This window comes from Myodes glareolus, chromosome 1 (genome assembly GCF_982192425.1).
Source record: "Myodes glareolus chromosome 1, mMyoGla1.1, whole genome shotgun sequence".
Lineage (NCBI taxonomy): Eukaryota > Metazoa > Chordata > Mammalia > Rodentia > Cricetidae > Myodes > Myodes glareolus.
This window is the reverse complement of record NC_142026.1, coordinates 130,536,734-130,552,600: the sequence shown is the minus strand read 5'-3', so window position 1 is coordinate 130,552,600 and position 15,867 is coordinate 130,536,734. Positions and strand designations below refer to the sequence as shown.

The 15,867-nt window shown below is 40.1% G+C and overlaps 1 protein-coding gene across 6 annotated transcripts in view; it reads left to right on the top strand.

Annotated features, from left to right (window-relative positions):
• The window catches only part of Ipcef1 (interaction protein for cytohesin exchange factors 1), a 155,753-nt gene that overhangs the window by 100,211 nt on the left and 39,675 nt on the right, over window positions 1–15,867 (top strand). For 4 of the 6 annotated variants that reach the window (XM_048420023.3, XM_048420020.3, XM_085687967.2 and 1 more), the window contains 4 exons: window positions 4,795–4,868; window positions 6,106–6,177; window positions 11,502–11,560; window positions 12,869–12,969. In XM_048420023.3, the coding sequence (XP_048275980.2) occupies window positions 4,795–4,868; window positions 6,106–6,177; window positions 11,502–11,560; window positions 12,869–12,969 (306 nt within the window). The remainder of the gene's footprint in view (window positions 1–4,794; window positions 4,869–6,105; window positions 6,178–11,501; window positions 11,561–12,868; window positions 12,970–15,867) is intronic. The other 2 variants (XM_048420030.3, XM_087912103.1) reach the window with 1 other exon arrangement.

Here is a 15,867-nt window from a genome sequence, read left to right as displayed (position 1 = left end):
ATAATGTCTAAGAGCTGCATTAATCTATGGGTATAAAGGTTGTCTTAGTTAGGGTTTCTATTACTGTGATAAAACAGCATGACCAGAAACAACTTATAGAAGTAGACATTTGATTGGGCTTCCAACTTTAGAACTGATGATGGTGGAGTATAGTGGCAAGAATAGCTGAGCGCTCACATCTTGAGTGACAAGCGAAGGCAGAGGGAGAGAGAAAGCCTGGCTCAGGGAATGGAGTCTTTTAAAGCTGCAAAGCCCACCCCAAGGGACACATATACTCTAACAAGGCCACACATCCCAACCCCTCCAAATAGTTCCAGCAGTTGGAAATCAAACATTGAAAACTGTGAGTCTGTTTGGGCCATTTTCATCCTGGCCACCACAGAGGTATTAATTTAGAGGTAGATTTGACACTGTTCATTTAGCAGAACAATTCACTTAAGTTTTAAAGACTTCAATCTTTCTCATCATAGACCAAGTCTCAGCATGTATTTTTATGGTGACAAACAGTATCCACACAGGGATATCCAGGAAAGAAGAACTAGAAATATCTTGTTTGTCTACCATTATCTCTTTCCTTATTCTTTTCTCTCTCCCTTTCTACCCTCCTTTTCTCTTATAAAGTCTTGATAGGTAGTGGATAGTGTCCTCTTACTCACTGAAGCAGAGAATACAGAGGAAGAAGAGGCATGAAGTAAGATGATCTTAGTTTGGGCCATTCTTCAGGAGCTCATCATTTTATCCATGTGAATAAAGATACTGGGTCATTATACATCTAGACAAGGGCCTCTCCAGGGATGAATCTCAATTCAAGTTGTGGATTTTGAATGTGTGTGTGTGCGTGTGTGTGTGTGTGTGTGTGTGTGTGTGTGTGCATGTGTGGTGATGATGATATGTGAATTTATGGAAATGTCACAAGTCAGTGATGGAATGGAGAGAGCAAAGGTTTATGGATTGAACTCCGAGGTACCCTGATATCGGAGAGATAGCAGAGTACCTTGTGAAAACTTTAGAAGAGGAGGTGATTAGAAGGAAGGTGAGCAGTGGTGTTGCTAGGAGGCACAGGGGTGGATCGGATTGGGTCAGTGTTCACTAGAGTTCAACTCAGGACATATGGGAGAGTTGGATAGGACTTCTCAATGGAAGTATTTAGGCTTCTTAGAATCTGGAACAGTTGGCATTGAAGTGGCAACAAATGCTTGATATAATGATAGTTTTCCACAAAACTAGTTACAGGGATTTATATGAAAATGTCTTAATATAACAGTGATGTTACGTATATGTTACATATATGTTATATAGCGTGATCAATATGGCCATATTACATAAGATCAACCATTTTGAAGTGAGTACTTGAGTAAAAATCTCGTACATTCACAAAGCTGTACACCCATCTCTATTCAGTTTCAAAACATTTCCAAGACAAAACTTCACTTCCTTCAAGTAGTTATGCCCAATTTTTTCTCCAGGGCCTGGAATATATATATATATATATATATATATATATATATATATATGTGTGTGTGTGTGTGTGTGTGTGTGTGTTTTCTTTATGTATTTCTTATTCTGAATATTTCATACACATGGAACCAAATAATGTATGATATTTTGTGACTAAAATCTTTCATTTAGCATAATATTTGCAAGGCTTATCTATTTAGCATATGCCAATCTTTCATGGAGTTTGTGACTATACATAATATTTATCTGTATAGATTTATCACAGTTTGTTTATTGATAATCAGTTCGTGTGTTGGTCTGTTTCTGGTTGTGAACAGTGTGTACTGTTACCATACATATACACCTGAACATCTGTATTTGCTTTGGGTAGGTTTTTAGCAATGAACCTAGGTTTTCCAAAATTACATATATTCTTTATATATTCTTCATATAATTGTAATTGAAAATCATAGGAAACATTGTGTGTTGTATAAAATATCAGCTCATGTTGTAGGAGGCTGCTTGTTCATTCCCGGCTGCCCAGACTCAAAATAACCACACAGAAACAGTATTGATTAAACCACTGCTTGGCCTATTAGTGCTAGCTTCTTATTGGCTAGCTCTTACATCTTAATTTAACCCATTTCTATTAATCTATGTATCACCGTGTGGCTGTGGCTTACTGGCAAGGTTCCATCCAGTCTCTGTCTCTAGCTGGGATCCATGGCTTCTCCCTGACTCTGCCTTCTTTCCTCCAGCATTCAGTCTAGTTTTCCATGCCTACCTCTATTCTGCCCTGCCAGGCCCAAGATAGATTCTTTATTAACCAATGGTATTCACAGCATGCAGAAGGGAATCCCACATCAAACTCAAATATTATACATTCCTTGAATGTATACTTTATGTGTTTTTTATGTTTAAAGATGAGATTGGTGAAGTCATTATGTGGTAACTAAAAAGCCTATAAATAAACAAGGTATCTATGTGTGCACTCGTATATACGTGTGTGTGTGTGTGTGTGTGTGTGTGTGCATGTATGTATGTATTTTAGAAGGAGAAGTTCTCACTAGAATTGAGTTTTAATTCTTCCAAGGGAGAGCATGCAGGCACATACTTGCATAAACAGAGATATCTAGGAGATAGAGGCTGGGAATGGAGTTGACTAATTTTTTCTGAAGAAAAGATGAGTTGCTCTCTCAATGATATGAAAAAGAGACAGAATAATGAAGTCAACTAAGATCATCCTGGAACAAATTTAACAGTTAACTGATTTTAAAATGATGATTGTGTTTTCAAAATCAAATTTTAATTCATCTTTTAATATCTTCCAATTCATTTACATTTTTTAAAAAATTGCATTTCTCTAATGAGGGACATTAGTGTGCCTGAAAGGAGATGTGAGCTCTGTTTATGACAAATGACCCAACTTCTCTGTAGAACATCTTAGCTTTTATTTATACATTATAGATCAACTGGTTCATAGAGAGGGGCTCCTTGATTCTATTTCCTATGAAGCCATTATTGATTTAAAGCAACACTCATCCTATGCTATCCACAGCATCATTCTTTCTTGGGGTCTTTCTTCTACCAGAGTCAACCATGGCACTAGGATTTTGCAAGATGTGACTCTGACCAAACACTCCAAATACTTCCTACAGCCTTAGGAAAGAAGCGGTTCTTGTTGAGTGTCTGTTAAGGGCTATGTTTATCTGGACTCTCTCCAGTCCTAACAGACAGCAAGATGTGTATTTGTGTGTTTGCCAACTTCAAGGCCTGGGCTCTGTCTACCATCTCTAGGCTGCTAATGAGGTGTTGTCTCCTGTGCTTGTGGCTCGCCACAGTTGTCGGGGGAGAATTATACTGAGCATGCCTCTGGGTTCAGCAGGAAGCAGGACGTACATGGGTTAACTCTGTGGGTTTCATGAGGACAGAAGGAGAGAGCAGGGGAAGGCCCAGAACCTTCTGTATACTGATCATCCCTAAGCTGCATTATATTACTTCTCTTTCTGTTGGGGGAAGGGTCGCTTGTATGTTCCCAGCTGCCTGGCTAGTTTAGACCCGAAATAATCACACAGAAACTGTGTTAATTAAATTACTGTTTGGCTCATTAGCTCTAGCTTCTTACTGGCTAACACTTACATATTAATTTAACCCATTTCTATTAATCTGTGTATGGCCATGTGGCTGTGGCTTACTGGTTAAAGTCCTGGTGTCTGTCTCTGGTGGGGCTACATGGCATCTTTCTGAGTCTGCCTCCTTTCTTCCAGCATGCCATTTAGTTTTCCCTGCCTAGCTAAATTCTGCCCTGCTATAGGTCCAAATCAGTTTCTTTATTCATTAATAGTAATCACAACATACAGAGGTAAATCCCACATCACCTCCCCTTTTCTGTTTAAATAAAAATAATGGTGTGGGAGGTCTCTCTGTCTATGTATTGATTTTATTGGTTAATGAATAAAAAAAAACTGTCTTGGCCTATAGCATGGGAGGAGGAAGGCAGAGTTAGAAAAATGCCATGGAACTCCTGCCAGAGTCAGACATGCCAAAACGTTGCCTGTAAGTCACTACCATGTGGTGATACACAGCTTGGTAGAAATGGGTTAAGTTAATATGTAAGAGATTAGCCAATGAGAAGCTAGAGCTAATGGGCCAAGCAGTGATTTAACTGGTATGGTTCCTGTGTGATTATTTTGGGTCTAAGCTAGCTGGGCAGCCAGGAACCAACAAGTGCCCCTTCTCCAACATCTTTCTTTCTTTCTTTCTTTCTTTCTTTCTTTCTTTCTTTCTTTCTTTCTTTCTTTCTTTCTTTCTTTCTCTTTCTTCCTTCCTTCCTTCCTTCCTTCCTTTCTTTCTTTCTTTCTTTCTTTCTTTCTTTCTTTCTTTCTTTCTTTCTTTTTCTTCTCCTTCCTTTCTTTCTTCCTTCCTTCCTCCCTCCCTCCCTCCCTCCCTTCCTTCCGTCCTTCCTTCCTTCCTTCCTTCCTTCCTTCCTTCCTTCCTTCCTTCCTTCCTTTTTTAAAGAAAGGGTTTCTTTGTGTAGCCCAGGCTGTCCTGGAACTCACTCTATAGACCAGGCTGGCCTTGAACTCACAGAGGTTCTGCCTCTGCCTCCTGAGAGCTGGGGTTAAAGGCATGAGCCACCACTACCACTCTGCTCTCATGTCACTTCTTATGAAATGTTTCTGTTTTTAAGAATACTAATATCTTTTAAAAGCAGTGTATCTAGGTCCATAGCTAGTTAATGCTGTTTTATGGACATTCCTGTGGTTCCACCTCTTTTAACTAATGTCCTCTCTAGTTCCTGTTGTCAATGTGTCAAAGGCTGGCAGCAAAACATTTATAACTATGTGTTTGTTTCAGGCAGAGAAAGCTGATGGATTTGTCAACCTGCCAGATTTCACAGTGGAAAGAGCCTCTGAATGCAAGAAAAAACAGTGAGTCTTTTTTCAATCCCCGTTCACCTAGTGATGGGGTAATTTGGAAGTGGAGGAAGGTACGATTAAAATGTCTGGGAATTTTGAGTGTTGTGAGTTGGCACTGTACAAATATACACTCATAGAAAATGGACATAGAAATATTAACTTCTCATTTTCTGGCTTGGTAACCCATGGGGTAGATGGGTATTAACTGCCCCATTCCCCGTGCCAAACACACACTAAGGCAAGGGAATCAATGTCAAGGTTTTGACCTTGTAAAGAACAAATAGCAGAGCAGGGGTCACTACACAGAGTTGAAGACCTAACAGTGAGACCATCTTAGTTCATGGTATTATTAGTACCGGCCTTGCCATTCGATGCTCTGATGCACTTACGTTGGGATTGTATTCTGCTATAGAATAAGTATGAACAGTGATGGGGATGAAGTAGGTTCTGCTAGGAAGGACAGAGCCTGGAGGGTCTGGGAATAGTCAAGAGCTCCCTAGAGAGCTGAGTATACACTCTGGTCACATGATCATTTCATGAGAACACCCTATTGTGACTTACTTTTATGTCATCTTTGATCTTTCTCTTATTCTTTCTCAACATCTTTTCCTTTATTATTTGAAAGGAACATTTTTTTTTCATTGATAAGCAATGAATTGCTTCCTTGGAAACCAGTGTTAGCTTTTGTTCTTTGCTATACTGGTATAATAGCTGTGTCTTGTTCTGTATTTATGCTTGTGGTTTTTGATTGGTTATTAAAAAAATAACTTTGTCATGTTCTGGTGTGATTGGTAAGTGGAAACATTGTACTTGCTATCACTGATGGGCCATGAACTTTCTTAACTACTATCTAATTTGTTCCTTTTCCTTTACTAATACAGAGCCCCTTATCTATGGCTTCTGAAGAGTTATGTGGTGTTGAGGTGGCATACCTGATTATTCTCATATAACTAAAACTCTACTGTATAGTTGACTGAATTTAAATAATACTGTGCTTGAATGAGTTGATCTGAATCCTGTAAAGTGACAAGCCAGGGACTCTCAAGTTGAATGTATTATCTCTAAACCTTTCAATAGTTAGTAGGTGAAAAAGGTACACCTTTAGATATTTAAATGGAAGCTAAGGAGTGGCTAAGATGCAGTTCTGACAGGATAAAATGACCCCTGCTAACTGGAATAGGAATCAGATAATAGGTGTTTATCAAAGTTACTTTAAAAACTCTGACACAGGTGCTTTTCTCCTTTCCAGTGCGTTTAAGATCAACCACCCAGAGATCAAAGCCTTCTACTTTGCAGCAGAGAATTTACAGGAAATGAACATGTAAGTAGAGAAGGCTGCATCCAGCCCCTAAGAGAATGAACTTACTTTGATCAGGCATCAGAGTTTTAAGCCAATGGTCATGTCACTTATTGGCCTATTCATTTTAGTTACTTAAGTTTGTTCTGTTAATTCCTTTAGCCATTATAAAAGCATCTTGCTTTCTTCTCTAGCATGTAGAGTCATTTGTGGGAATAAACTTGTCTTAAGGGAGTAGTTGTAAGATTTTTCTGAAGGAGCTGCTGAGGAGAGAGGAGACAGAAGGAGACCTTATGTGATAAGAATTCACACCACAGAGAAAGACCCATTGCTACTCAGGTTCTGCAGCCTCTAGCGTATGCTGTGTGATTATCACAAAAGCTTATGGACTTTATATCCCCTTGTATCACCCTGAACATTTACTTCTGGAGCACTCGACTTTAAAAAAAATCCTAGCTCGGTTTCTGGCTTGCTCTGTTAGGTCAATGCATTCAGTTCCCACTTGGCTCCTGGTTTAGACAAAGATGCATAGCACTTGCTATAATTTGAATGAAGTGGTCTGTGAGTTGCGGCCTCAAGGGACCAGAAGACAGCCTATCAACTTAAAGACTGTTCTTGATGTCTTTAAGACCATCACATAATAATTTAATGTTTATGGAACATCTATAGTATGTTCCATTTACAATAACAGTGGGTAGTAACAATCAAACCCTCCCACCCCACCCCCAAAATTCTTCCATTCATAGACTTTAACCTGAAATGCTGCTGTCTATTATACATTGTGATTTCATTGATTTTCTTCCATACATAATCCATCTTTGCCTTCTTGTTTCAGAAAACTAAATAAAATAGATGCTATCTTCCCTCATGCACCTCTACCCCCTTCAGGTCACTGTTTCTGCAGCACAGTCTAGGGTCTAGTGAGGAGCCTTTTTATTTGTTATACACACTTAGCTTACCCTCACCTCATCTCCCCAGATGAGGACAAATCCCTCACAGGGAGTTGGGAAACCATGGGTTAGCTGTCAGAGAAGAAACTGATAACAGTGTCTTTCAAACATGTCTTTGATAGACAAAGAAGGTGTCTGCTTCACACACTTTCTGATTGTAGGTTTCACCCCCTCCCTTGCCTTTCTCAAGCACCTGAAGGGGAAAAAAAGAACAGACACCTCAGAAGACAGGGCGTATACTCTTCAAAGGTCATCACTCGTCTCTGTATGGCTGGTGACATAATCCGTAGTCACATGCTCTGCATGTGTCCAGAAGAAGGTGATGCACTTGCCTAGAGGTAGTTAGAACCCAGGTATGGTGACTGCCAGTCAGCAGCAGAGCCGCCACTGAGGTTCACAGGGCTGACTCTGGTCTGTAGTGGCAGGGAGGCAGGGTTGCCCACCATCCCACTCTGATAGCTTCTTGGGCAGCATCGTGGGCATCACATGTCTTCAGCTTTATCCCTGTTACCGCCTTTCCCACCCATCTTGGGACTGATCCTTTCAAAATAGTTTTCATCTTCCCAACGAGGGCTTAGTGAAAGAAATAGTTCTCTTGAGTGCCATGTTACCTAGTGAGTGTCTCCTATGCAGAAAATCACATTTTCAGTCAAGAGGTTAGACTCCTATGAGATTATTGTGCTTCAGGCGCTCTGATCCACACATCCAGGCTATGTAGCTCCCTGTCCCTGGCTGCCACCAGCTTAGTCTTGGTTTCCATCTTCAGTCTTTAGAGTCAGGCTCTCTTTCCCATTTGCAGATTCCTGTTTAATGGCAGGTCTTGTGTGAGTTCTAGCTCTAGATATCTTTTCCACTGTTGGCTAGTAACTCAACCCCTGTCACCACAGTCAAGGTTAAATCTTATTGCCACTCCGTGTTGTGAGGAACATTATCTTACTGGAAATTCTGCTAGAGTATCCTTTTCCAACTTATAAACAAGCCACAAATTGGATTTGAATTTCCGGTGTCCTGAGCTCTGATTTTGAATCTCTCTAGTTATATTAATACTTCAAAGGATGATTTTAATCATACTCCTTCAATTGTCTATCTTTCTAATCATGATTATGTGACCCATTTTGCCTGTGTCTGGATACATGACAATTTCTTCTATCTGCAATACCATTGTCCAAGTTTCATTTCTACTTCTGTCCCAAAACGTCCTGACAAAAAGCAACTTAAGGAAGAATGGTTTATTACACTTAAAATTCTAGATTCCAGTCTGTTATTGTTGGAAAGTCAAAGCAGGAACTTCAAGCATCGTATCCGTCCGTAGTCAAGAGCAAAGAGAACAAGTGCCTGGATCCTTGCTTGCTTGCTGTCTTATGCTCTTTCCTCATCCTTATACAGTTCAGGGTCCCAGCCAAGGGAATGGTACTCTCCACAATGGGCTGGGTCTTCCTACATCAGTAACAATCAACACAATGAGAGACATGCCCACAAGCCAACTTGAGGTAGGCACTGCCCTCACTGAGATACTCTGCTCTGGTGTTTCTAGGCTGTGCCAACTTCACAAATCTAATCATCAGAACCATTCCCAAGCTTTCTTTAAGACAGTTCTTCCAGTAGCCAACAAGGGAGAACCTCTCTGGACTACCAATTTTGTCCTTTCTCCTACAAGACTGTGCAGATGATACCTAGAGGTTTATTGACAAATGGCACCTGAAACTCTCTCTTATTCTTTTCATGAGCCTATTTAAACTAGTCAATAACGAATCTAGGAATAATTTAGGGGTGGGGAAGAGAGGGGAGGAAGGGGTAGACTTTTCAGTTTTCAGTCCAGTCATGCGACTCTCTGGCTAACTGCATTCGTTGGGGGTGACATTTCTCTCAAGGGTGACAAGCAGAGAAGTCAGTTTAGTAGAAACCTCTCATACTTTGCCATGACTCTCAATTCCCAGCAAGTCATTAAGAGGAATAGAAGAGTCAGTTCTAAACAAAGATGTTGCCTTGCTGCCTGTCTCAGGTGGTGTTTGCGGGAAGAATGCTCTTATTTGTGCCTCTGTCTTCTAACATGTGTACCCATCCAACATACACATTCCTAACAAGTTAGTACACAGCAGGCTCCCAGGAAACACCTGCTATCTTTCATTTTAGTGTAAAGTCTGTTGTGTACACATGTATTCAGTTGGAGATGGAGGTTCTCAGATGTGTCATGAGGTTTACAGAAGGTTCTTAGTGAAAGAGGCACCTAAGCAGAAGTCAAAACCATTGTTAGGTTATCACAGCTAGTAACTCACAATGAAAGGAAGGGACTTGGGTTTTGGGGTTGTTTGGAGTTTTTGTTTTGATGTATGTTCACACTCTGGAATGGAGTTTAGAAAAGTCTTTTCCTGCTTCAGTTACTCTCAACTCAAAACTTTTCATTGCCTTTTTATTTCTTTGATATTTTACTTTTAGATTCAGGTTTATAGGAAGGGAAAGACCAGCTTTATATACTTATAAAATCAGGACCAGCTTTATATACTTATAAAAATTGAAAACTATTAGTCTTTTTTAAAGTGAACGATGAAATAAATTTTATTTTATCTGATTTAGAAAATGTTCTTAAGTTTTTGGGTGCCTTCTTCTGTTTGCTATGCCTTATTTTTTGAGACATTATTCATCATTGAACATTTCATCATTTTGGCCAAATTTTCTAGCTGGCGAGACACATGGATCTGTCTGTCTCTGCCTACATGCTGGTGCTGAGGCTACAAATGAGTGTCTCTGTCCACCTCTTTATGTGGGTACTGGGAATCCAAAAATCAGGTCCTCAGGATTGTGTGACAAGCTCTTTATCCACTGAACCATCTCCCCAGCTTCCTACTATATACTTTAAATATTAGTTAGGTACTATCTTAAACATCATGTAAAAATTAAATGACACAGAAATCTATATTTTAAAACACACGAGATTTCTTACTCTCCCCACCTTCCATTCAACTCGCTAGGGGTTATCCACATCTGTCAGAATAGCTCTTCTCCTTCCTTATACTCCTTCATGCACAGGTATGAATGTATCAGTTACACTATACATACATTATACATACATTAAGACAGACAAAACCTCTGGCTCTGTCCTTCTTTTCTACTAACAATATGCTGGAGGATTTTTTTTGAGTCATTACAAATCTGCTTATGAATATTTTATTAGTTTCATTATAACATTGTATTCATATAATCAAGATCGTTATCTATCTGATTTCTTGTTAATGAACAATTACTAACTCAGGGTATTTTTTTCTGCTGTTACAAGCATTGTTGACAACATTTTTCTACACACTTTTTTTTTCAAATTGATAGTAACAGTTGCAATTATTGAGCAAACAAGGTGGGTATTTAAATTTTGAATAATTTAAACAAATTGTTTGCTCAAAACTGACTATATCCTTTTTCATGTTTGACTCAACACTTGACTCAAAAGTATATTTTTCTATTCTCGCCACAGACCCCAGTAGCATTTTCAGTGTTACCATCTATGGGTCTAGATGATGCAGTTTCCAAATGGCCAGTATGCACGTTTCAAGTTAGAGGATTTTCCTCACGTGTGCATTAACTCTGTGTACTCTGCCCCCATTCTTTTGTCTCATTTGCCATGGTTCAGGGACTAGACAAACACTCCTGCTTTCTATAGCAGGTCCATCAATAAGAGAGAGAAACTCATTCATTTGTGCCTTTCATGAAGATTTTAGAAATTAAAAATTTCCACTTTTTAGGAATACCTTTTATGTTTTAATCAGATCTTCTGAGTGATGCAAAAATTTGTCTGGCTTAAAAATTAGTGGAATGGATTTTATTTTCTTTCTGAAACCAATTGATCTTAGTAAAATGATAGAGGGTTGGAGAGGCTCAGTGGGAAAATAGCTTCCCAGGCAAGCCTGATGGATCCCATTTACAGGCGCAAAGAGAGAACTGACTTCCCAAAGTTGTCTCCTGGCCTCCAAATGTATAACACATGAGTATAAGGACAATAAGTTTAATAATATTTTAAGAACTATGGCTTTGATGGTCAAGTGACTGGATTTGATATGGTTTGATGGTGGCTGAAGGTTCAAAATATTTAAATACTAAAGACGACATATTTGTTTATCTAGTTAGAATATCTCATTTAGCTTCTTACTTAGCCTCTCGATAAAGCCTCCCCCTGCTCCTGATACAGTGTAGATCCCTGGACAGCCAAGTATTGTGAAACCAGACATCTTAGGTCTCCATGTTTCAAACTCATGATGCTTTAGGAAATACTCAGGGTAAGCGAGGAGGTAGGACTGAACTTTATTGTAAGGCCTGAGACAGGAAGCAGGTTCAGGGTCTAAGGGGGAAAGTGAGTGAACGAGGGGCCCGGCTGTGTGGTCAGACATTGACTTTCCGTTTAAACCTTAGGTGGTTAAGCAAACTTGGATTTGCAGTAATCCACCAGGAGTCCACTACAAAGGATGAAGGTATGTTCTGCTTTCCATTTCTGAAACTTTAGCAAGAACGTTAGAACCGAATGAGTCAGGAGAAAGAAAGAGACAATTCAGCTTCTATGTATAGGCTGATCCTGGGGAAACGTGGTTTGACATTTGAAGCGATCTAAAAGGTACAGACAGCCATCTTCACACAGCCTCACCACGGAGCCGAGCCTCCCTGCCAACTCGAAGCAACTTCACACGTCTCCCACACTTGAGCAGCTGCGGGCCCTACAGATACTCAAACAATTGCCAATGCAAATGTTTTAGTGCCCTCCTTACAGAGTTCTTACTCACAGGCCTGAATGTGTCATGATCTAGTCAGATAACTTACATCCCACCATTTCCTCTGACAGTTTCACCGCTCTGCCAGGTGTGTGTTGGCATTAATTACCTCGAAATTGTTCTTGGAACCTGATGATCGAGTTGGAGACACACCATGTTCAGGCCTCACAAGTCATATTCATATCTTCAAAATACTACTAGCCTTTAGAGTGGGGAGCAGAGAACTGAATCAGACTGGTGCTGCAATGCTTAGATTATAGGACGCTTGGGTACTGTAAGGGGAAAGTTATACTTTTGATTTTAAAATCTTAAGGTTAGAAATGGAAAAGTGTCAAGTGTGAACCAATAAGAGAATTCATTATTGATTCACAACATTATAATGCTGTGAAGTCAGCAGTTAGCTACCATACTGGTCCTCTTTTTTGTGGGGTAAATATCCACTGGTTATTCACTGGGGAAGAGAAGCATGTGTAGAAAGACTTATCCTGGTGTTTAATCTCTTTTGTACTATTGCTCCTAAACTTCTAAAATCCATCTTCCAGGCTCTCCCTTGGGGACCTCCAGTTTTGTGGCTTGGCTCATTTGCTCAGCCTGGTTCCCTTCTTGTTGTTTTGGGGTACCAACCATGGCTGAGTTATCAGTCAGATGCTGCTCCCACAGCTCATTCTGATTCCCATCTCCACTGCTGATGGTGTCATAACTATCACACATTTTTAAGGAATTCTTTTCTTTTTATTTTCTCCTGAGTCACAACAACCTCCATCTTGCATCTTGGATGCTCTCCGGGAGCAGAAACTGCCATGCGGGAACGCTTGTTTTTCCCATTCTTGAGTCTCTTTTCATCAGGTAGTGCCATAGATTTCTTGCTCTCCATTGCCCCTCCCCCTTTGGATGCTTCCTTTTTGAATGAGATTGAAATCACAATGTGCAGATGGAGAAAAACCTTTGCTCATACATTATGGAATAACTAATGAGAACTTGGAAACCTGAAGCATCTTTTTCTTCCGGTTACAGAATGTTACAGTGAGAGTGAGCAGGAAGATCCTGAAATAGCCTCGGAGACGCCACCCCCTCCGTATGCTTCTGCAACTTCCTCTCCTGTGGTACGTGTAGATGTGAGTAGTCTGTTGGTCACTAATTCTATGTGAGTATGTCACTCCTTCCTATTGTACCACGGCCAATACCATTTTAGAATTGATCGAGTTAAGGTGCTTCCCAAAGAGCAAGTGAAATTCTCAGGGTACTCACTCAGGGTGCTGACTTAGAGCCTTCTCCATAGCAACCCACAGGGATGACAGTCTTGATGTGTTTGTTCCTAATCTGCAGATGGACTGTATCACAGTCTAAGGATGCATAGAGATGCAATGGGCTTTTGAGTGGCAGGCCAATGCCTGCAGAGGCTCATTTTGCAATGTGACATCTTACGCCCTACTTATTTGCTGAAGCCATGTCAAGTGCCTTGCCTAGGCGCATGTGATACAGCAATGCAAAATGAATTTAAAGACAATATATAAAAGGGAGCATGAAAAGAGAAACAGAGACAGCAGCTGGGGGTCATCCCATTAAGACTGCATATGGGCCAGTGTGGTGTGTTCCCAAAGAAGGATTCAAGTTGCACCCTAAACTTTGGAAGTCCAGGTCTTCATGGATGCCAAGACTTTGGAGCATTACTTCACATTTGGATGTGGTCCCTAGCAAAGGTCACACTGGGGTCAGTGAGGATATAATTTTCTTAAAATAGTTAATAGGTCATTGTTATTATTATTATTGTTTGGGTATGTGGTTTAAATTCAAGACCTTCTACATGTTAACACACGACCCATGCTACTTTCCAGATTTACATATTTTATGTTTATCATATCCCAGTGCTGTAAATGCATAATCATTTAATCTTTGAACAACCCTGAGAAACAGTAGTATTTTTTATTTGCCCTTTACTGATCATATAAGGCCAAACCCCTTACTATGGTTAGAGCCATTTGTATTTTTTCTTTGTGTCTGTTGGATGTTTTTAGCCTCTGCCCCCCTTCCTATTTCTCGTTCTCATTCTTGTTGACTGATGGGATGTCTCAGCTTGTTCCACTCTATATTTGAAATAACATGTGTTTGTCATGCACGGTTGTCAGCTGTAAGTGAGCCATTCTCACTTATTATTTTTTTAAACATGTTCGTGGCTTCTTTTTATAAATGTCTGTGAGTTTAATGGCTCAGATTTATCCATCACTTTTATTGAACTTAGTGTCCTTTAATTTTTCTGGTTTTAAAAAATTGCTTCCTCTCCCAAGGCCATGAGCACAACTGAGCTGCTGATCCAGCCCTTAAATATTTCTTAAGTAGTTGTAAATCAGATGGTGGCAGTGGTGGAAGTTGCAGCACAGGCCTTTAATTCCAGTACTCTAGAGACAGAGGCAGGAGGGTCTCTGAGTTCAAGGCCAACCTGGTCTACGTAGGTAGTTCCAGAATAGCAAGGGCTACACAGAGAAGCACTATCTGGTAAAACAAAAACAAAATAAACAAACAAAAAAGTTAAAAGTCTCTCACTTTTAACAGATATTTTCTAAAGTAATAGAAGATAAAATTGTCAGATAAATGTCTTGTCAGTGGTTTGTCAATTTAAGACAATCTACTCTTCTCTGAGAAGAGGATCCTTAGATCAGGAAAATACATCATATATCAGATTGTTTGTAGGCAATTTGGGGGGACATTTTGTTGATTAATGGTTGATGTGGGAGGGCCCAGCCCACTGTGGGTGGTACCATCCCTAGGAAGATAGTCTTGCTGGTATAAGAAAGCAGGCTGAGCAAGCCGCAAGGAGAGCAAGTCAGTAAACAGTGCTCATTTGTGGCCTCTGCCTCAGTTTCCACTTCTTGGTTCTTGCCTTGAGTTTCTGCTGTGACTTCCCCTGATGATGGGCTGTGACCTGTAAACCAAGCACTCCCCCCCCCCCCCCGGAGTTGTGTTTGGTCATGGTCTTCATTACAGCAACAAAAGCAAACAAGAACAAATGTTGAATAGTTAGATTTTTTTCTTTTAGTAATAGAGTATGGTCCTTCTGCTCACATATTTCCCAGGCAGATTTTGTTTTTGTTTTCTCTTGTTTCTGGAAAAAAGAAAAAAAAAACAGACATGTAAGACACTTGATTAAAATAGCATTAGGCTTACTATTTAAACAGATGAAATGAAAGAAAAAAAATCTGGGTAACTTTTATACAGGGCATGAATTCAAGTTATTGTTTCACTCAATATGATAGAGTCTAGCAATGAATCAGATATTCAAGCCTAGGGTGAAAATAATTTTTTTCCTATTTTTTTTTGTTTAGCAATTGGGTGACAACTTCATTTCATGAAGCTGAACCCAAAGAATAAAATAATATTGTTCTGGAAAGTTGTCTCAAAAACTTTCAAGGTTTGAAATAGCTAACTCAATGTCTAGTCTTTCTTACTGCTAGAGAGTGGAGATAATCTCAGTTTTTGTTGTCCTAGAGTTTGGACTTCTGCTTCCAGTGGGCTGAATCCCACAAGGGAGGGCAGTGTACAGTAGAGTCTTGAGCCAGTGAAGGCAAGTTCCTGGTTCTGATCTTTCAAACTGCAAAACCTTATGTGAATGACAGTGCGGGGCGGAGGGACGACATCCACTTTCCCTTTTGTGTGTCTATGTGTAGAGCATGTCCATGTATATGCTAAGGTCAACCCCAAATGCCATTCTCGAGGAGCCAGCCTCAGGATTCCTCATGGGAGTCTTGGACTCTCTGATACCCTAGAGCGGCTAACCAGGGAGCTCAACAGACTCCAAGTGCTGGGGATATATGAGTTTGCCTGCCACAGCGCCCAGCATTTTATGTGGGTGCTAAATTTCTGACTTCAGATCGTGGAACTTGATTGGCAAGCACTTTGTTCAGCAAACCGTCTCTGCGGCCCCAACATGACCTGATTCTTAAAGAAACGATAGAGAGTTTTGTTTTTCCCAGGCTTATTATAAAAGTTTAAAATACATGGGGGTTCTGTCCTTTTCA